Below are 23,296 nucleotides of genomic sequence, written 5' to 3'. Positions count from 1 at the left end.
CATGATTGAAAATGACCTGCTAAACATTGTCATCGTCGTAACTGTGTTTGCACACTTATGTTAGCAAATAGCACAAAGCACCGCCTCACACAACTGCCAGCATGACGATAACGGACATGTATGGTAGCCAAGTTTTGGGGTCTGTGTGCTTTTTGCAGTTGAATTTATATTTAATATTATAACTTATTTTCAGCAAAGTTAATTCTTGCTGTTGCTACTTCTGTGCGGCTGATTCAGTTTGAAAATCTTTCTTAAGGTCAAAAGTTGTATCTTCCCCAACAGAAGAATATTTTTTTGAAGGAGAAATTTTCTTGTCCTCCATAGAAGAAATGTTCAAGCTGGAAACCAATGTGGTCTGTGCTCCAATGAATTCAGATGCAATGAGAGAAAAAAGTAGAATGAATCAAAGATTTCCTATTTATTAACTTTTCAAAGCACAAAAATTCAACATTAAGGCCAAACCATGGTCAACTTGTTATGAGTTATATTGAAGATTTTCCAAGACTTAGCAGAGCAAGTTTTTTTTTTTTTTATTTCATTATCACATGTACAATATAATATTCACCCTCTTAACTCTGACTTTTGTCTCCAGTGTGGATTATTAGAACAATATTAACAACACTTCAGTTTTATGTGGTGAGTGATTATTTAGTTTTCAATATTAAAAGCACTTGTGGTTTCAGAAAATGAGTGTCATCTCCGCCCACAAGTTTTTTTGTTATTGTTGTTGTTGTCTGTCCACATTTTCTTTTCAGTTCATCATATGAAGTGTAACTGCAGAGTACAGTCCCTGACACTTTAAGATTTCTCAGAAAATGCGTGCATCGTATTGTGCTTGATTTATGTAAAACACTTGAAGACAGAATAGCATTTCAAAACAGGAAACAACACAATAGAGGTCGACACCAGCACTGTTACCGTTGCTTCCTGCGAGACGCTCTTTCAAATTATGTTTTCCTTTAATCTCCATACTCTCTATTTTCTGTCCTGTGTTTCATTTGCAAACCAGCCTGTTTTTGTCCACTTGTTCAAGTAAAAGCGATAAAGAAAAATAGCTTTTGCCACTACAATTGTCCTCTCCTGATGAGAACACAGCCACAAAGAAAAATAACAAGCAGAGTTTTGCTAAAAATGGACAAACAATCCCTCTAAGAACTCCACAGGATAGCATTCGTTCTTGTTTTCATCACATTGTCCTTTATGCAGTGCAAAGATCTGACAAGAATTCACCAATAAATTAAGTTCGTGTGCAGAATGGTTCGTGTCCATCAGCACACACTCAGGTCAGGTCGCTGGTAGGCTCGGGTCCTACATGAGCACACAGCTTTTGGCTCGGTCCTTTCTGATGGCAGGTGGGTGCTCGTGAATCTCAGTCCGAGGCGGCTGCTGGGAGACTCGCTTCAGGCCGCGACGTGAGCCAGCACGTTTGAGCTGAGGCCGATGAATGTTGGACACAGAGGCCATGGTGGTGACATGAAATACATCGCGGACGCTGTTCTCCGAATACTTCGAGGTGCACTCCGCGTAGGCCACAGCACCGATCTGCCTCGCCAAATTACTGCCCTAAAAAAAAAAACACAGAATGTGGGTCTGTTAGGAGGGACAAATGAAAATCAAAGATTTAAACCTGCATTCTTTATTTTATTTTAATTTGTCAGAAAACCAGAATATAGAGTTAAAAGATCGTCCGATGCTCCACAGGAGGGAAGCGGAAGCCCTGTAATAATTCCTTGTGACGACATAACTGACCACAAAATTACACCGGCACAATCGGGGCTCTACAGTGCAAGAATAACTCTCCTCTATTAGCTCCATCAGCGATCGCATCGTGTCAAGTTCACCAGCCAGAGTTCCCTAGTTAAAACTTTTTTCCATATCATTATTATAGATTAAGTGGATCAATTTTTATTTTGAAATCAGAATCTTCAGTACTTGGAGAAATTATTAATTGGAAACTGAGGTGTGCCGAAGTCAGCATGTCAAATAGATTTTATTTCCCGACAGATGTGAGGAAATACATTTCAGAGTGAAGACTCATACTTTACGAATGAAAAAAAGAACATGCAAGACACTTAAACAGCATGTTGGAAAGCATGTTTCTTTTAGTTTATTAGTGTAACAACTTCAACACACTTTATTAGTTCAAGCATGAAGTTTTCCCTTATTTATCAAAAGAGGAAACTAATCATAAAAACGTTTCTTGCTCCAAAGCTTTTCTTGTTCCACTACTCCACCACATTTTGGAACGCATGCTCTCAGAGGTACAAAAAAAAAAAAAAATTAGCCTGGATGGTTAGCCTTGTCATTTTAACTGTTGTTCCTGAAAAAAATATTGTTATGCGCCGCTTTAAAATTCTAACATTTCCTCAGCATTGGGCCTCGGTTTGTGCTTGTTTGTAGAGAGAGAGAGAGAAGGCGGTCATGTGGTGGAAATTGTGCTTCATTTTATTATGTATCCTTAAATGTCCTGAAACCATTTTGAACTTCTCTTATTCTGTGACGAGCTTCATTTCCTTCAATGGAGCCAAATAAAGCATTTGCACAAATTTGATATTTGGTGAATTCTTTATTTGATTTTTAAATGCCACTCGGCACTTTGAGTGCACTAAAGCAGACATAGTAGACGCTCGTTAAAACTGTTTTCGGAAATTGTGTTAGTCTAAGACTTTGTTACACGCTGTTAGATGATCCCTTCCTTGCTTTTGGGAATACCACACCATTGTGCTCGGTCGTGTACAGTAAAAACTCTCACTTAATAAAAGCCTACACTCTCGGAGGTCTGATGATAGCTTGCTGGGGCATACGGCGAATATCCTCCACACAGCTATGAAATATTCATCTTTGCAACTGTAAAACTCGAGCATAAAAGCCCAGGTTATTCCCAGTAGTATTTAGAACCATCTTAAATCTGTCTGAAATTGTATATGGTGCTTTCATTTCCCTCACCTGTTCTCATACAACACTGACTCTGCTCAGATGTTTCTCAGCACATGAGGGAGCACCTTGGCTTTGTAGTTATTTAGCTGATACTTCTTTAAGTTGTATAAATAAACTTCAACTGCGGCATCTTGAGTTTGAGTCACATTATTTCTTTCTTTTTTGATCATGCAATTTCTTTGGCAGTCGAAAATCTACGATGTGTGCCAGGGTAGGTGTTCAAGCATCAGTGTTGAGATAGACCATATTGAAGACGTATTGAGCTGCCATATGGGCCAATATTATTCTCTACGAAAAGTATCAAAGGGTTGAGCTGCACTACAGGGAGGGTGCATTATTTTTGTATTCCTGGAAACACTCCAAGTTCACTTCAAGTATTTATTTTGACGCCTTTAAGCCGATTACAGTGGTACTCGCACAGTTTGTTTGCAATTTTTTCTGATAACTGCACTCCCCCTGGGGTTCACGTCAGCTGGTCAAGTGGATGAGATGGAAAGATCCCAGTTCTTTAAATAGGGCTTATCGAGAAAAGCTATTTGTTCACACCACAATTTTAAACCTGTGCTTTTTCCGTATCATCTCCCATTGAATAGATTGTCTCCAGTTGTTTCACCCCCGTTGTAGTGTGCTTATGTCTTTGTTGCCAAGTTTGAGGGCTATTTTGTAAAATACTATAAAGCCAATGCACAAACATTATTCAGCCTGAAATGCACTACATTTCGAATCAAACACTTGACCTCAATGTCATGTAACACTTAGCCACACCCACCGGTTGCTGATTGGTCCACCCGTGAGAGTGGCTGAGCAAACCCTCATCCAAATAGGGTTTCCCAATTATAGGTACAGTGAAAACTGAAGGTGTGAGTAAAAGATGGTTGGAGTCCCTGCTAACTTTTTGGAAGAAACAAGTTCCAATTTGGTAAAAGAATTGCTTTCATACAGCTTCAATGCAACCTTTGGTCATCACTACTGCAGTATTCCCTTTTTTATCCATTGCCAACTACATGTAGTCTGTCTCACTACATTTCATGGATAAGATGGACATGTACAATTCAATGTAATTGAATAAATTCTGATTTTAAGACCCCTACATGGCTGCAATGAACCTACATTTTTAAGAAAAGCATGTACAAGTTTTTTTTTTTTAATTTGAAGCCAAATCAATTTATGCAGAGAAACTAATCTCAGATCTTGACGAACCAATTTTGATGCCACTACTGACAGGACAATACAGGTTGTTACCTTTGCTTTGTCACAGGTATGGGAAAATATTAATGTGTTGACAAAGGGCTGCCAAGAAGTGAAAATTCAAATTTACATGAAAATAAGCTATTAAAATTCATTCATTGTCATTGTTCATTGCTCCAAGGCACAAACAAAACAATTGTATTATCACACATCCTACTGTTTGTCTCCCTCTTTGTTCAGTTCCAGCTCCTTTATACTCTGTTTCCATATTTGTGGAAGTTATGATCCGAAGCAAATGTCATGCTCCAGATGCATTTTCAAAAGTTTTGTTTATGTGTAGGAGGGAGGAAAGTAATATTTGTTATTTTTTTTGGACCGAAACTCTTAAATTTGTATGTAAATCAGTCCTATACAGGCAAATACATATCTCTGCATTGGAAAAAGACAAAGTACTATGTAGTTAAACCTCTAAGTCATGAATGTTTCAAATATTATAATGCTGAATAACACATGCAAAATTCCTGTCGCATTCTTAAGCTATATGGTTGCAGGAGCAGCAGCTAATTTCAAGGTAGATTTGACACTGTTGATAGTCGCAGCTACTCACTGGGCTCTCACGGAAAAGACGATAAACACATTTTAGAGGTGAATGGTGTTTTCTCTGCTCTGCTCACCTGTTCATGGGTGACAGGAATGAGTCTGTGTTTGGAAAGCTCTCTCATGACGTTGAGGTCCGTCCTCATGTCCAACTTGCAGCCGACCAGCACCACTTTGGCATTAGGGCAGAACTCCTGCGTCTCACCTTGCCACTGTGTATCAAACAGAACAAATATATATAACAGTGCAAAGGTACGCAGTTAATAATAAATACATAATTCAGCTGTGTTGACCTGATGCTATGTGGTCAAAACTATTTGGACAAATGAACAGTGCATACATATTTTGCTGCATCTCTTGAAAAACCATGGATGTTAATATGCTTTAAAAAAAAACAAAAATTGGAACTCGACTGAAGGAATTCACTCAATTTCAGCCACTATTAGTGAGGTCAGTCATTTACATATTAATGATTTATAGATGCACTAAGGCTTAGTCATTCCATTCCCATTTAAAACAGCTGGATGTGTTTAATAAGGCTTCATGCAAACCAGTTAAGTTTTCGCAAACTAAACTAAGAAAAACAAATCCTCCCCAAACTGAAAGCGTCTCTTTGTCTAAATTAGCATTTTAAATGGGATCTCTAAGAATTCCCTATGGGGTGACCTGAGCCAGGAGGTTTAGCGATCAGGTCACCTCGGTCTGATTCCCAGTCTGCTGGACCGTTACTGCATGCCATTCTCCTGCTCTTCCTCCATATTTTATTCTTCTCTTTTTCTACAAGCATTAGACGGCCTAAACAGTAACCTTTTAAAGAAATTTAAAAAAAAAAAATCCTTGGCCTGACGAAGCTTAGTGCATCCCTGAAAAATGTGTGTCAGTGTGTGGACATGTGGACAAAGTGTACGTCTCTTAAACTTCTCATAAGACGTGGTGATCTGAAATTCCTTTTAGCAGGAAACGGTCCCATTTGGTTGTAATTTCTGATTACCTGTTTAACGGGTAATTTAACACTCCTTGAAATTCTTTCTGTCAAGCAGTTTAACTTCCCACCTTACTGCAATGATGCACATCAGTCTAACTTTATCTGTAGAGCACTTTTCATACAGATTCTTGTGCATTCAAAGGGATTTACAGGTGACTGACAGGCTAATAATTAGTTGAAATGAAAACAGTAAAACAGCAAAACTTGTAATAATTACAGTCACTCTAATATCTTGTCTTATTGATTAGGCAAGCTGTTGACCCTCATTATTTGTTGAGTATTTATGTTATGTATGCCCAAAAGAATATTATTTATTCATTAATAACAAACTGCAGATATTGTATTTGGTACCAGTATTTTTATATTAATGTAATCAGGGAATATGTAGTTTCAACCATCTACAACCATTAACAGCAACAGTAATTATTTTATGACACAAAAACACCATGTTTCTATTTAAAGTATTAGAACTTATATTGATATCGTATATTTGAAAGAATTACTAATATTTGTTAATGGTAAATTACGGTTACAAGAAAATCCTGTTCATTGAATTCCATACAGTTTCACACACAACTGTGTAAACCTTAAAGGACATTACCCATGTTATGTTGCATCTTAATAACATTTTAGAGATGGAAAATCCTGGCTGGAGTATAAACTGCAGTGATGGCCCCTACCTTCTAGTTTTTATTTAATCCTTTCACCTGTAACTTTCAGTGACACATCCATACAAGCACAGTGACCAGCTTTTTTTCTGACAATGTGCTATTGTTACTATGTACACAGCCTAAAGTAAAACTCGGGTATGGTCCTTTCACGCCCTGATCCCAGGACTTTCAGTACGTTACACCTTTAAATGTTCACTCAACATGACAATCGTGCAACTTGAAAACAGGCCTCAACAAACCACATAAATGAGGGGAAAAAAAAAAAAAAAAATACCAATACGATACACTGTAGCTGTTTGGTTCCAGCACAATGCTCATGGTCACAACTGCTGGATGAAGACAGAGACAGACAATACTCATTACAGACCAGAGACATGACTCAAGCTATTAAACCCATTCCCCCTTCTCTCCATCGCTCTCTTTCACTTCTTTCATTATCTCCTCGCACCATGGCAGAGGCGACCACTTTGAGCACTGTTGCTCCATTTGTTCTCCCTCACAAAGAGATCTTTTCTCCTGCATGCCTGCATCGCTGCTGTTTAGGGTTCCAGCGTGCTGTTGTGCAGAGTGAGCTTTTGGCTTTCAATAGGCCTTTCTGCCAAACTGTGTGCAACTGGTGAACAGCAACAATTTAGATGAGTCACAAAGGGCCCATGGGAAGAGCAGCTTATTGTCTGTGTTAATGTTGGTAAGCAGCATAAAGGAGCAGAATGCGTGCTACTGGTGCCGAGAGTCTGTTTTTATCAAAGGAACAAAATAGAGGCTGTTGTTTTTTTACAGCCTTAAGTGAGAGTTTCAATTATAAATGTGTGCGAACCAGGTAATTGCAATTTCTCAAAAACTCAAAATATAAATATCAAAACAACTCAGGTCGAGATGTCGCTAAAACTGAAGATGATGTCATTTCTTCTAATGTTTAATGGAATTTTAAGGCTTAATAGCCCATTCGTGACATTGTATGATAACACAGATTACATGGATTGTAAATCTGATTCTCACATGTTTATCCAAGCTGGCAGTATTGCTCCAGGGATGGCAATTTCAGTCTCTTGGTCAATCCCCGGCTTTGGTCCAGAATGTAATATATCTCAACGAGCATTGGATGGATGCCATGAAATTTGGCACTCATACCCCAGAGGATGAATCCTAATGCCTTTCTAATCCTGATTTTCATCTATTGTCGTCATTCTTAGTCCTAATCTAAATTTTAAATTGTCCAATACTTTAAGAATTTTTTTTTTTTTTTTTTTTTTTGTCTAGCGAATGTGAGCGTTAACCTACTAAATATAGCTGGTGAACATGTTAAACTTCATACGTGCATGTTAGCATTGCGTTTTTGTGCATGTTACTGTGCTCAGATTACCATTTGTTCTGCAGTCTCACATAGACAACAGCTTCAGAGTCCTATACTGTATATATATATTATGAAATGTAATGCTTTGAAGGACAAAATTCTAATATTTTCCACTAAATTAAGTATTGTCGAGGCATTAAGATAGCTTTAATACCTGTTTGTTAGTGAGATAAAAGTTAGTTATATTATTTATTTATTAGATAATCTAAAAGATAGTAATAATACAGTAATATTACAGTACACTGGGAAAATCTGGGAACATTTTTAGATGTAAAGGAAATGTTTTTTGATTAATTGAATTTGGTTGTGCCAAAAGGCTCCCAAGCAAATAAAAAACTAGTAACCAGTGTGTCCAGAGTTTTGGTCAGTCAGTCGGTGTAATAATATTGTATGATCACAAGCACTGACCGTATATAGTAGACAGCCATGAAATTTTGGATTTGATTGTAAAATGAATTTTCCTAATGTGTTTTTACAAACAAAACCTTGTAAAAAATACAGTGCACAATAGTGCTGATATTATTCTTAAATACATGACATCATTTTATTGTAAATGGATGGTAGACAATCTAATAAACAGTCAATGACTTTTGAAATTGAAATGTATTGAGCTCAACCCTATTTTTAAATCATGTGAAGTCCACGTATGTGACATTTTACACAACACTGAATGTAAATTTCTGTACATTTTTTAAAAGTTCAATTACAAATTGACCCAGAGCTGTTTGCTTTAGCATTTCACTTACAAATAACCTGATACTTCATGAAGGCCTGAGAATAGAAAGGAAGAACACGCAGAGATGTTGGCAGGCCGCTAGTCAGAGAGTTATAGCAGAAAAAAAGAGTGATAAAAATGTTGACAGCTGCAGAGGAAGGGTTGGAGTGTTAAAAAGAAGGTGATAGCCAGAGAGACTGGGATAACATTTTAGGGTTGGTAATGCTCGGGGAGAGCGATATACAGACAGCCTAACATGGGAAATAGAGAGATTGATGAAGAGATTGGGATTGAAAAGAGATTGGGCTGAATTGAACAAAGGATACAAAAAGGAAAAGGGGAAGTGATAAACAGTCAAGGGGCATTTTTGTGGCTGAGAAATGCTGTGAAAGAATAGTCTCTCTAAAACGAAAATTGGAGAGCACAAAAATTGGTTCGGCTGTCAGATGGCAGGAAAAAAAAGTGCTATGTAGTGCAAGGGTGTTATTTAAGAATGAGAGCGTGCAGATTGAAAATAAGTCAAAAGCAAACCAAAGTGAAGGGAAACAGACGTAATTGCACATTGTGATACGTAAACACTTAAAACAGATGCTTCAGAACTCACCGGAGGATAAGTTCTCTTTGGTGAATAGTGACCCTCAACACGTCACTTTGGCATCCTGTGCACGCATTGTAAGATCAGTATATTCACCACTATTACTAAGGTCATTTAAGAAGGTGAAAGTTCAAGTTAGTTCTCAAGTGGACCCCCTGTAGATGTGAGAATTTGCCCACCATGAAAGATACGTGTTTTGCCTTGTATTGATGATGTCATTAATGAGTGATGGCACAGACTGCAAGAATGTGTCGTACTGAAAGGAGGTCGAACGCCCTAACGCATTTGATGCTCAACATTTAAACGTCTGTTGGTACAGAAAACCTACAATATATCAAAAGGATGAAAAATAAAAAGTTTGTTTCGTAAACTGATAAAATTATCCAACACTTGGAAAGATTGTCATTCTTTTTGGAAAATTACAGTTCAGGGACTAAAGTCTATCTTAACTGGCTATTTACATGTCATATTTATGTTGAGACAGTTATTCATTATTGTAATCATTCTGATAGTTTGTACTGATCATAACAATTTCTTTATGGCACTACAAGATCCGCAACCTTGTTCTGTGCAAAAACACCTTCTTAGGTCTAACCAAAAGCTGATTTGAGCCTTTAGCTGTTGAGAACAGCTGAGATGACCAGCAAAACAGTACAAAATTGCCTATTTGTGTTTCCAGACTGTTAAGCTACAGTGTGGGTGTGTGTCCTGGCACAGTGGTTGTATTGTTGGGAGAAAGAACCTGTAACAAACCTGTACAAACAACTACCAGGATGAATATACTGACTTAATTTGGCTAACTCAGACTCAAGCCTCATATTGCCTTTAGCTGACCTTAAAGTGGCTGAAAGGCATATTTCTGTATTAACAATGATTCACGTGGCAACAATGTGAAGGGGGCTCCTCATAGTAATGAATGAGAATTATCACCTGAATCTGCAACAGTAATCTGCAGTAACAAGCTTGAACCGTAGATTTTTCCCTCCATTTCTTATCGGGTAGTTGCTTTATGGCCGGAGGAGTAATGACTACAGCAACCCATAGATTCCAAAACAATCACATTGAATGTGAGTATTGTATCAAAAATAGACCTGAAAATATCAGTCGATCCTTTAAGGCTGTTTTCCACTGTCCTGATAAAAGACAGAGTGTCCCTTGAAAACTGTCACATCTATGTTAAAAAAAAAAAGAAAAAGATATATATATAAAGATGACACATTCACACTTCTTAATGTGGCACTGACCTTTTTCAGCACACTGTCCAGCGTCTCCGGACGGCTGATGTCAAAGCAGATGAGCACAGCATCTGAGTCAGGATACGCCAACGGCCGCACATTGTCATAGTACGCTGATCCTGCGGGTAAAAAATATACACAGACATGACCAACAGTTCCACATGGTTTATGTGTAATTTCGTTACGAAGCATTAACTTTTTTTTTTTAATGACAGTGAGTCATTATGGAGCACATTTGGCAGTAATAACTATGATCAAATGTAATTACCATGAACTAACCCACTCTGCAGTTGACTGTGAGTGGGTGTGATTCATTGCTTTCGAAACAAATGGGGGGGCCTCGTCCACAACCCCTGGTCTGCGTCTGACCGTCTTGAATAACCCAAAAGACAGACATGTGACAGTGATATAATGAATGAGTCGCACAAAGCGTCACCTGGTATTTCAGAGTGGCATGTTTTTTTTGTCGGGGTCCTGGGCTGAATTGAGCATTGTGACCTGGGCAAGGGGACACATTCCTATCCAGAGAGGACCACATTCCCTCTCCGTTTGCCTCATTGTCTTCAACACTAGGTGCTTTTGTCACCGTGCACAGAGCTTTGGCGACTTAACAAAAATGTGTTCGACAGAAAATTCCTATAGAATCTGACTGAATCCAACTCTTTGCCTAACACATGGAAAAAACACCATTTGAAAGTTTTTTTTTTTAAATAGCTCCAACTTTGAATTAGAAAATGCAGGGGTTAATTGTTAAGTTCGCTTTTGGTAATGTTAAAGTATTTTTATTATACCTCTTTTATACATCAATTGTGCACCATTAGCTTGTTAGCCATATTATCAAGCTTAGATATTTGTGTTGTGCATAGCTGTGGACAAATCATTAATTTCGTTTATGAAGGAGGTGGCTGGAGGTGAGCACACCCTTCTGACCAGAGTTTTACTAAATTACGCTCACGTTTGACAGATTGAATCACATCCGATCCTTGAACATTTCAGAAATATATCCTAACTTTCACATTACCGAGGTTAAAATACGGTCTGTGTTGGTGCAACCTTAAAATACAAATCCTGGTTCAACAACCTAATTTTGTTTGAACTAGTGTTTTTTTAAATACAATCTGTTGTGAGTATATACTCTCCAATGTAACCGCTGCTCTCTGGCACAACTTTACGAATGATTCCACTGTATGAACAGTTTCCAAATTCAAGTAGATTATTTGTATAAAAGATTTGGAAGTTAAATATAGAGTAGGTAATTTACTGCCTGTAAATAGGATTTATTTTTTTTCCAACATGTCTCATGTTCAGATTTTAGTAGGAAATAAAATGTTATTATAACCACTAATAAATAAAAAAAATAAGTCATTTCAAATTTTAATTAGACAGCACTGACACACCTGGAGGCCAACATACAGGTACTGTGTTGTGTGTGTGTGTGTGTGTGTGTGTGTGTGTGTGTGTGTGTGTGTGTGTGTGTGTGTGTGTGAGACACATGCCAGAAGCACATACTTTTTACCCTCATTTGTGTTGCGTTGTCAGAATTTGGCCCCAAAGCGAAATGTGTTTGTACATGTGTGCTGCTGTGGTCAAAAATGTCAAACTAAAGGCCACAGACATTTTTTTGTCCTGGCTCTTTGACTAACTCCCGCTCCTGGCTTATAAAAATAACACACATCCACCAACTCTTTTGTGTTTCAATATTTTGTAGGTGTAGATTAAGTCTTATCATGTGCAGAAAATGTGGATGGTTAAATGAATAAGAGGCGAAGAAAGAAAGGGAGAGTGGAAGTGGATCTGACGGTCCCCATAAACCACTCACAGACCTCCTCAGACTCCGTCACACAGCCGCTGGCATCAGTGAACTGACTCAGACAGCTGTAATTCAGCTCCACCTCTGCATCAGACAGCCACTTATCAACCGTAGAGTTAAGTTTTTGTCCCCTTTGTCCTCTGCAGTTTTGGACATTTCTTTTTGAATGTAACTAGAGGTGTTTCGGGCCAGAGTCGTGTGAAAACAACAAGAAATCCCAGACTTAAACTTAAATTTCGTATATGAAATATTGCTGGCCCAGTCCGGACAGTAGGATGGGGATGCTGTAAAAGAAGTCATTTGCAGAGCTGCTTTGTAAGCACTTTGGCAAGTGCACCAGGTCTATATAGGCTACAGCTATGCAGAGTAATGTCTTTTATTCAGGTACTATCATTAGAACTCGTCCCGACTTTTGCAAAATCGCAGAGGACGTATTTGTATTTGTTTTCAGTTTTCATATTTAAATATTTTATCAGACTGTTACTCCAAGTGAATGAATATATAAATATCAAGGATGGAAAACTGAGACTTTATTCACTCATCACAGAAAAGGAGGAAAACATGATCCCAGTAATTATGACAGATAGAGACACACCATTATTTCATCTGTCAATTAACTTATTGCATAACATTTTTTTTTAAAGATTAGATGGATGTAACTCACGTTTCTTTTTTTAGCTGTAAACTCTCCCATTTGGTTTGTATCTCATTCATCAATGAATTTTTTTTTTTCAAACTATGTAATATTAGTCTGTGTATAAGCGGTTGATTCGTCTCGTATTACCAATGTCATTGCACTTAGCCACCCTCACTGGTCCCTGATTGGTCCACTCTTAAAAGAAACTGAGCGAACCTTCATGTGAACGGGGATTCTAGACTATAATCACAGAGAAAATTGAAGCGGGGAGTAGTTGTGCAGAGGCAAATGGTTGGGCTATAATAACAACAATTTGAAGGTGCCTCTGAGTTTTCTTGTAAACAACGTTTCCAGAACACATCGTGTGCATCCTCGAGGTCAAACATGCTGAATGCACGGTATCCTCTTCATAAAACAGTGACAAAGCTAATATCTGAAAAAAAACATTTTAACACCTGCATTGTTCACATTCATTTTCACCAGCTAGCTGTCCTCCTCTTTACTGCCTTTGCTGGCACGTTGCTGTATTTCTTGGCACATAACAACTTGTAGTAGATTAGTGGAATGGTGTGAAATTATTTGCAGGATGCATGGACATCCCTGTGGGCCGGCACAAGAACAAATCAAACAATAACCCATTCATAAAAGCTCTGTAGTGCTCAAAAAGTGGTCCAAATTCCACCGCGTGAATAACTCGATTTTTATCGTCAAGAACAATGTTAATCCTGTTTTTTTAATGTATTTGGAAGGCTGGAAAATAACTTCAGTGAGGGGGGAAATGTAACTCCACAAGGCTGCATTACACGGTTTTTCATTAAATGTATATTTTCAGTCTTTGTTGCCAGTAAAATCTTAAATTACTTTTGCTGAAATGCTTCCCACGGCAAAAAAGAATTTTAAAAAAACCGGCAGAATAATAACATAATGAAACTCTATTATGCTTTAATCAAATTTTGAAAAGGCATTTCACAAAACTTTTAGCTCTTCTATATTTTTTTTCCAGCAGAAGTAATATAAGTTCATTCTTCGTGAGAAACGTTACGACGCACAACAGTTGTGGACAAACATACCACGGCTGTTGTATTAGCTGACGGAACCAAACTGATAAATGGGAAAGAACTATGTTGAGTGTTGATAACACCCCGCTACTGTCGCTGCAGCGAGGGTATCAAGGGGAAATTAAATCAAAGCCAGTTCACTGGGGATCAGTCCAATCAACAGCATCTCCCAGTGTCATCGTATGCACCTGTGTGGCAACCTGCTCTTCATCTTCCAACTAAACTTGCCCTGAAAATACCACAAGCAGCCTGTTTATCACGATTTTTGTTCCTCTTTTTATTTCTGCCAGAATAAACAAGTATCGCAACTCCTCTGTGATTCAAGTAAACCCTCCTCCCTTCTTCAGTTGTTCCTTCAATACACACTTGCCAAAAAAAACAACCTTTAAATAAAAGACTAGTTTGATTAAGCTGTCCGAGGATTTTTGATCCGTCGTCAACTATCCTGACTGCATACTGGAGGTTGTACAGATGTTTCGTATTAGTTACATGTGTATCCGGACATTTTCTCTCTGAGAGTTGAAAATACTGAAAGACGGTGAAAAGGTTGAAATCTTTGTAAAGTTTGTGCACTGAGCTATTAGCCTAGCTCAGCATGAACATTGAGAGAAGGGGGAAACTGCGAGCTAAGTTCAAAAACATGCCTGCAGTGCCCCAAGAGCTCCCTAAATTGTACGTGAATGAACATCTTGTTGGTTTAATCTGTTCAAAAACAGTAATGTAGGTAAAACAGTAACCAACAATCCTTGTGCAGCGATCTCCTGAATTCTTTTTTTGTCATTTGTACATCGCTATTTATGTATGAATTGAACAAACATTAATGTGTAGATTATTCAACTTTAGAAGTGTATTTTGGGGTTTCGGAGAAAGCCAGGCCAGCTTTGTGCCCCTGCTTTCAGTCTTTATGCTAAAATAATCTAATTGCCTTCTGGCTCCATATTAAGAGAGAGTGACATTGATCTTCACATCTAACTCTCAGCAAAAAAAAAAAAAAAAAAAAAAAAGCAACTTTCCCAAAATGCATGTCAAATATTTTGATGAAGGTTAGTGTGAGGCTCATTTAAATGCCATTAAGTAGAGAAAGCCTGGAAAAAAAGGGTCTGAGTTTATAACAATAATTATTTCACATTTTTAATAACATACTTCAACTGTCGAAAATAAGGAAATCATTCATGCTTATGAATTAATTCTGATTCACTGTACCTCATAAAACTTGTATTAGCATAATCCTGGATAATGGTGCTTACTTGACTCATCATCAAAAGAACAAATTCACGCTGACACACACAAACAGCGTGACTGCAAGCCTCAAGGTTCCGTGATGTCGACTAATCCATGTTCAGCGCTCCAGCAGCAGCTAATGTGTATTGATCTGTGAGCTTTTTTGACCCTCTCAAGGACCTGTAGTACGATGCCCCTCATGGGAAGATTCCTGCTGTTGTAGCAGGATCAGCCCATCTGTCTCTGTCTAAAACCCTCTGATCAAACTCATCAAAGACAGGACGCCACAGCAGTACCGCGTGTATTTAGCTTTCTCAAAAGACAACATCAGTGTCATTTAAAGCTCATTTGCTTCAGTGTTTCCACCAATCACGAGGAGTGTGATTTCAGTCCGACGTTTACTTGTATTGATAGCAAAATAGAGTTTGTCTGAGTAGTTTGAAAGTAAAATATCCCAAAAATACAAAACTTTTAGATGCAAACAATACACAGGTGTACTGTGTTTTTAAGTTCTTCTCAAAGGGGCCACAGAAATGTGCTGTATGATGTTTGGCACGATGACGCACAGCCGTCATGGAAACAGTAGCACCATGCTGTGACTCTTTCTTTTGATATTTGACGCACACAAAAAGCACCGATTCCCTTTTTTCTCTTGTCTGTAACTGGTAGGCATTTACTGTCCATCCCCTGTCCATCTATGACTGATCCTCTCATAGATTCAGTGTCTGCTTAGAGGTTCATCCTTCCTAAAATCCTGTAATGTTGGTGCCAATCGCATAAATATTGACAGCAGTCAGGGGCTCTTCTCATAATTTTGGGGTGTGCAGTCTCGCACAGAGACAATTTCCCACAGTCTTCAAAGAAACTATTTAACAGTGTTATTGAAGATTTTAGATCGTGATGGCTGTCCCACCTTCCGCCTTATCAATGATACTTATGGTTTTGAGTCAAACCAATTTAATGTATCTTTAGTTGTGTTTATTGAAATATTACAAAACTGCATATTCTATTAAAAGTGAATATTATTTCTAACCATCCCTTAGTTCTGTTGAATTTGTTTGCTTTACTCTCAAAGCTTAGGAAGGATAAACACTTGCTGGAAAATGATCATTTGTGATAACTTGACATTGTGATGTCAATTTAGTTTTTCAAAATTTTAGCAAGAAGCTCTTGAGCAAATGGACAAAAAGTTAGCAGTAAGTGTACGCTGTCCGGATGTTTGACAGCTGGAGAAATGAGGTTGTGGTGGTTTGAGTCCAGGGCAGGCTGTTTGATTGGTGTTAATAAATTTTGGCAAGGGTTTGATCAGCACCACTAACAGCCGCTGCTGTCCATGGTGCTGATCAAATGCTGGTTTGCAGAATGGGGGTTGCATAGTGAGCATTTCTACAGTGATATAGCAGATGTCTGCACTGCATTTGTCTGGACGTGTGTGTGTGTGTGTGTGTGTGTGTGTGTGTGTGTGTGTGTGTGTGTGTGTGTGTGTGTGTGTACATATTCAAACTAAAAAGTAAAAAAGTTATAATTGTACATATTTCAGGGAGTCAAACAGAGAAGGAACAATACAAAATAAGATCATTTTTCAGCCCCAAGTGGACACAGTTAAGAACCTATCATGGACTCATAATACAAGTAGTCACGATACAGATCAGCAGAACAGTAAATTTCACTTCATTTCCTGAATCCAAAAAACTCTCATAGCTAACGATCTAAAAACAAACAGGTGACGGAAAGAAAAGAAAAATATCTAAAAAGATTTCCCCTCATTGTTTTGTTTCTTGGAGATCACTTTCAGTTTAACTTCTAAATTCTTCGAGGAGTTTGGTTAAAACTTCTTGTGCGCTGTGCGTTACGTGTCTCCTCTCAGTTTTTTTTTTTCTTTTATTGTTTGTTTAATTCGTCAGCTGTCTGTATATTTTAGAGAAGTTCACTTCAGATGAACATAATCTTTTTATGAAGCAGAAGGAACAACCTGTAATGAATCCTATCAGGCGGGTTTCTTAATTATGAAAGGAAGGGAGGCATATTATCTATTCTAAGTTAAATTTGGTAAATCTTGTTAGTGATTTTTTTTTTCACGCTCCAGAGATATCTTCTGTTTCTCATTTTGTCTGCTCTTGTAAAACTCATTATTGAACATCCACTGGTGTATTTTCAGACATGTCTTTGCTTAGTCAAGCTCAGAGCTGTAAAGTGACTGATAAGAGACAATCAGACTTGCCGTATCTGTCAGTATTCATAACGCTGCGTGATTCAGAAGAAATACAAACACACCTTGAGATGTTTGCACAGAAAATCATTATTAATCCTCTCTTGTGGCGCTTTTGTCTGCCAACTTCCACCACGGCACAATAATGTTCATTAATATTAAAACCCCGTTTGTCCTAGTCATGCCCTTCCGGAGAAATACTGATGTTTTGGGTTTTCATCCAACTTCCTGAAATACGTCCAGAGGGAAAGCAGATGTAAGATGAAATTCTATTGATTAATACATTTTTCTTCCACCACCTGAACATATGAAAAAATGTCACCCACGGAGATTAAGCATTACTGCTAAACTCGCGCTGTGTGAAAGGTGCCGACAATATGGAGTCAGTCTGTACGTTCAGATGGTATGAGACAGTAATATGTGTGGCTAATCACTCAGCGCACATTGATAAACACTTTGGGACACCCTGCAGAGCAGACAGTGTGCTATTCTGTCTCTGTTTTGTAGGAAACTGCAGCCAAATAAATAAATAAAACAAGTCATCTATTGAGCCACAAGGAATGAATTTCTTACTTTTAATTTTATGATTTAACCCTTCCTGTGCACAACGGGACCGTTAGTCTATTTGATAGGTAAGGATATTCTCAATATTTCACCTTAGTAATGAACAAAACCAAAACTAGTTGTGTGATGTCATCAAAGTTATCTCAGGGTGGACTTGGGGACCACAAAGTCAGTACAGATTTAGTACTAGCCTGCACTACAATTAGCCAAATGAAGTCAGACAATTGAACCTCTACCAGTTGCCAAGTAGGAAAAATAGGATCCATCATTGTGTCAAGACCTAACCAACACATCCTCATACCAAAAAGACACGGTATGCAAACTACCACTGGCGCCCTCTATAGGACCAACACGTCCTCGCACCTGAACAACAGAATAGGTCATTTGACCATTGGACAATACCAGCGACATGCATACTGGAACGTCATTAAATTGGTAACAGTAATAAACACATGGTTAATGTTGGGAAACCTTTGCAGTTTGGTTAGGTTTACGCACCAAAACTATTTGGTTAAATTCAGGTAAAGATAAAAAAAAAATTGCTAAAATAACTGTTTTTTTTTTTACATAAGTTGCTTTATGTAGGCTTACGTATTTCTGCTGCCTTAAAATGGAACTCGTGAGCTTGTGGTTACAACATGGGAAGCTGTGCGTGCCGTTTGTTTGGCATCCAGGTGTTTAAGTCGCGAGAACGCTGCTAGTAGGCAATGACAATATGACGGGGTCGAGAAGCACCAGAGGCTAACAATTGAGCAAGCTAGCAGTGGGGTAACGTCCTCACACTTCATATTGCATCACCTATTTACATCCATTGTTCTTGACGTATTTACTGTGACCGCTAGAGGTCAAAATAAATGTAAATACAGGTTGTTTTAACCCACAATTGACCAATCTGGTGGTTGTTTCCGTGCTGGACAAATAGTCTAAAATATCGGAATCTCTTCTGCTTTGATCTTGACTGTTTTTATCCAACTTTATAGAAACGCAATACTAGACCTCTGAAATATCCCTTTAATTGCTCAAATTACATATTAGTAAAGCATTTAGCCACTTTTGATCATTTTGAAGCATAAAAATTAACTGAGGAAAAAAAAAAAACCTCAACTCAAGGTCCACTTATTAACAGTTTGTCAGTAGGTTTTCATGTTTGCTCGGTTGTTGTCATGAAGTGTCATTTAATGATCTTTCGAAGGAACTTTGGTCATGCAAGAACAGGTGGACGTACGAGTGGCGGGGATGATGGCAACCGAGCCATCTCCATGACAACTGTACTAACTCCTTCCACTGATGGTTGTTTTTAAAGATGAATGTTGTGTTTTCAAGACAGTATGATGTTACAAAAGATTTATACTGTAATCTTATTAGTTAATATTAAACACCTTAACCTCTTAATATGGTGCATTTTAAAGAACTATCAGGTTTATTCTGTTTTATTATGACAGGACAAATATGATGATGCTATTTTTACAATGCGATAATGAAAAGTGATGCATGACTGATTTAACTCAAACTAAAATGAATGGTGAAATTAAACCACGTAAACTGTCCATCGTCGAGAATAATCCGTACATAAATCAGGAATTCATATAGCCGGAGCACATTGTGCTTGTCATGCATACGTCTCTGCTTGAATGGCCTGAAAAGCAGCATGGAGGACTGAGGGATGCTGTGACAACAATGTGACAGCACATTTTGAGTTTCCATACCACACACATGCTGCAGTATTTGATGCGTAGACCATTTCAATGAAGCCCGTGTCCTTTGATGAAGACAGTCTTTATTGGGAATCTTCAGGTTGTGCGCCATCAAACTAAAGTTTACGCTGTCTCAATTTAAACAGGCCACTCAACTTAAGTTTTTCATTTAGAGTAGCAGGTACAGCCGGACTGGATGTCACTGAAAATTGTGCTATATTTTTAACTCACAGAGGGAGAGCGCTGCCAGTGAGTGTAGTTTTGCCTGAAAACAGCAGTAATCCAGTAGGAGTCCTTAAAATGATTGATAGAGAGAACAGACTAGCATCTGGGCATCTCCCCTTCACAATAAACCTCCCGCCCCGTTGCCATCTTCAGCACAGCTTTATGTTTCTCTGTGCAGCCCCGATTCTGCATCAGTCCTTACTAAAAATTAAACTGAGATAACATTTTGTTCCTGCAAGATGTTACAAATATTTGATCGGACATGAAAGCTCAACTGGCAGAAAATTAACAGGCAACTATTTTTGTAGTTAATTGTTTAAGTCATGAATTAATGAGACTTGAGTTTAAGTTTCTCAAATGTGAAAATGTGCTACTTTTCCTTGTTGTAGCTTTATACAAAAAAAAAATATTTGGTGTAATATGGACCATGATCACTACTTTAATTGTGATGGTATCAATCTGTGTATAATTAACACTTTTAATTTTGAAAATCGCTGGAAATGAGCAGATTTTGGACATGAATGGTGGGATTGTTTGATGGGCTTGTGGAGGTACTTCAGACATCTCAGAACCACTATACTGTATTACATAACACCATTTCAACTGTGTTTTATATCGGATTAATTTACAATTTATTCAGATTTTCTGTTCAGTGTTTCCAGCATCTGATCCAGTGTTATGAACCATTTTCAGTCCGGTCCTTAATAGCACTAAAATCTAGAGAGACAAAATGTGGAGACACTACTGCTTGTACAGTAATTACAGTATTATCTCACAGTGCTCCGCCATCCACCACCTCCAGAGTAATGCCTGAGGTGTTGGGGGTTGAACTGAGTGTTCATAGCTTCATCTTGCATTATAGATAAGGGACAGAGAGGGTCTGATGCATGGACCGCTTGAGTGGCCTCTGTGTGTGTTTGAGTGTTTGAACAAAGTGAACAAAATCAAATTACTTTTTTCAGTCATATAATGGAACAACTTTGTTTTGTCTGCCTTTTGTCATGAGCTTCCTCCTTTCAATTGTCAGGACAGGATTTTCCGGAGGCTGCCACGCACACTTAACCTGTTTCTAAGTTTAGATCTGTCTTTACAGTATACATATTTGGATTAACCTAATGTTGACATACTTTTCTTTTGCATCTTTCCAAATTTGTACAGCTACATTAAAAGGGCCTGTTTTAGTGAAACAAAGTATTTGTTTGCAACATATCAGCTAAAAGCTAGATGTTAGGTACACTTAGACAAAGCCAACACAACTAATGTATTTTACTGAGAGGTGTTTCTCTGAAACAGTCCACACCACTTATATGAATGAGGAAAAGCTAACACCTCTTTGTATACTGCAGTGCAGCTCAGCAGCACAACACACTACAGCCTCCAAAATGATGATACACTTGAATCATGAACCAAAAATAACTAGAAAAGAGTTACCGCTTGAAAATGTAAAACCAAAAGCAAACACTGCATCTCTAATCTAAAATAATACATAATAAATTTGAGAATATTGTTAAAATGGAAAATACAGGAAAAAAAAAACTTTACATGACTGGCTCAACAAGTAAAAGAATTCTACTGAACATTTGCAGTAAAACACATAGAATGTATTCTATATGTCGGTCGCCACATGTGTGTCAGTATAAATAGTGCATGAGGAATGTCACACTATTTCTGTACATTGTGTTTTGTGGTGAATGTCATGTTGCCAATTCTGCAAAAAACTGAAAACCACAAGTTAAAAAAAAGAAGCTAAACTGCTGAATGATGGGAAGTTTGCGTGCAGCATGTTTTTTGTTGACGAGAAAGTCGTATGGAAAAGTCAGCGCTGCTGTCTGCCTGTTCATTCAGACTTAGTGTCTCTCTCTTAGACTGCTCAGTTACACATGCACCAGTGGCTTGAGAGACAGACCCGCTGTCCCCTAGGAACGGGAGTGGAAACGCATCTAGGCCATTGATTTTCAATGTAGCCTTGGTCTTCTAATGGCCTGCATGAGCAGGAGAGAATCGGACGGGGTTAGCTGGAGCTGCAGGCTGGCACCATGAAAACCTTCTGACAATCATTTAGTCCTCTGTCAGCATACTTTCTCCCATACATGACTCTGAGCACTTTAACCTGAGCACTCCACTCTGACTCCCCCCATCTCTTCACTGCCTCTATTTATATGTTTTGCCATTAGTGTAATCTCTTAGAGCACTTACTCATACTCTTACCCACACACAAACATACACACCCCTTCACATGTTCGGCAGAAAGAAAAAAAAAACGGCAGCACTTGGGACTAAAAACCCAGTTCCCCGCTATCTTCACTTCTTTCCAAAAAAGCCTCTGAAACACTTGAACACACCACGCTATTTTCTCCGCTCCTTTCCTGACATTGAGCCAGTGCCACTCACGCACACAGATGCTTGCTCAGAGCACATCTGGGTAGAGCTTTCAAGGAGCCAACATGTAATTGGGGTCAGAAAAGCTGCTCATGAATGAATGATGGATTGTTAAGGCAATCTCTGCCTCCCACTTGGCTGACCTGGGATGGAAGGATTCAACAAGGTCTGGAAAGGGCACAGCATGTGTATTGCAAGTGTTTGTGAGCAAACATCTGTGTGTTTTAACATGTTGGGACATGTACTTATTGGCACTAAAGAAAGCATGGCAGTTCCTCTGAACTGGAAGCTGCCTGGACGACAGAGTTCAAGGCAGCAAACATCAACGCATTCCTTCGCTCGCTCAGTGTTTCGAGGTGTGACACTGCAGGTCGAGCCTGTTGTTTTATTGATGCATTCTTCACACTTTCACATGCTCACCTGTAAAACCTGCATGTACGGAGGCTTGTGTTTTTGTGGCTGGAGCACCCTGCAGGTGTGAATCTGCTTTTTGTCTTCAGTTTGCCACAAGGAGAAATAACCTCAGAGCTCAGCGATGTGTAATTTCTCTGCAGCAACAGTAAAATATGCAAGCAACAAAAAAAGTTTTCAAAACACTCTAAATTATCATTATATGACGACAATTAAAGTGTGAATTATGTTGCTTAAAGCAGCCAAATCGAGAATACTTCTTTGCAATTACAGATTATTTTTTTTTTTGCTGTACTTGGAGGCAGCAAAAACCAGCTTAAATGGCAAACAGCTGCTTATTTACACTTCAGGCCAACATTAGAGTAACACTATCATTTATTTGGAGCCCCATTTCCAATATCCACTTTTCTTTTGGCTGTGTTTTGCTCTCTATCATTTTCTGAAGAAAACATCTGGCTCTTTAGCTGTTTAGTGCTCCACTATGTTCACCATCCAGTCGCAAACTGTTTCTGTTTGTCATTTGGTGCTGAGAAAGTTGTGTGCAGTGGGTTTTAGACTTTTTTTTTTGCTGAAAACAGCAACCTGTTGCGACTTAAATGATGCTGACGAGACCAAAACAGTGAAGTTGTGCTTGAGAAAACCAAAACAATGAGCTTAAAGGCACTATAAAGCTCCATAAAGCCAAGAGGAACAGCAGAGTGTGGCTTTGTCCCTATATGAGCAACCCCTTTCACATATGAGCAGTCATGTGAGCTACTGCTAATACAAAAATATTGATTATAGCTGCTTTTAAATCCAAAGGTTCTCATAT

At 38.4% G+C, this 23,296-nt stretch overlaps 1 protein-coding gene across 1 annotated transcript in view; it reads right to left on the bottom strand.

Moving 5' to 3' along the window:
• Nucleotides 1-394: 394 nt before the first annotated feature.
• The window catches only part of LOC138201931 (rho-related GTP-binding protein RhoN-like), a 29,584-nt gene continuing 6,682 nt past the window's right edge, over nucleotides 395-23,296 (bottom strand). The window contains exons 3-5 of the mRNA XM_069155529.1: nucleotides 10,287-10,396; nucleotides 4,800-4,934; nucleotides 395-1,563 (exon numbers count right to left, since the gene is read on the bottom strand). Coding sequence (XP_069011630.1) covers nucleotides 1,309-1,563; nucleotides 4,800-4,934; nucleotides 10,287-10,396 — 500 coding nt within the window. The 3' untranslated portion in view covers nucleotides 395-1,308. The remainder of the gene's footprint in view (nucleotides 1,564-4,799; nucleotides 4,935-10,286; nucleotides 10,397-23,296) is intronic.

This window comes from Embiotoca jacksoni, unplaced genomic scaffold (genome assembly GCF_022577435.1).
Source record: "Embiotoca jacksoni isolate LCO1_2020_lvr unplaced genomic scaffold, fEmbJac1.0.p SCAF_20, whole genome shotgun sequence".
In the NCBI taxonomy this organism is placed as follows: Eukaryota; Metazoa; Chordata; class Actinopteri; family Embiotocidae; genus Embiotoca; species Embiotoca jacksoni.
The sequence above is the reverse complement of the archived record's forward strand: the minus strand, read 5'-3'. Positions and strand labels throughout refer to the sequence as shown.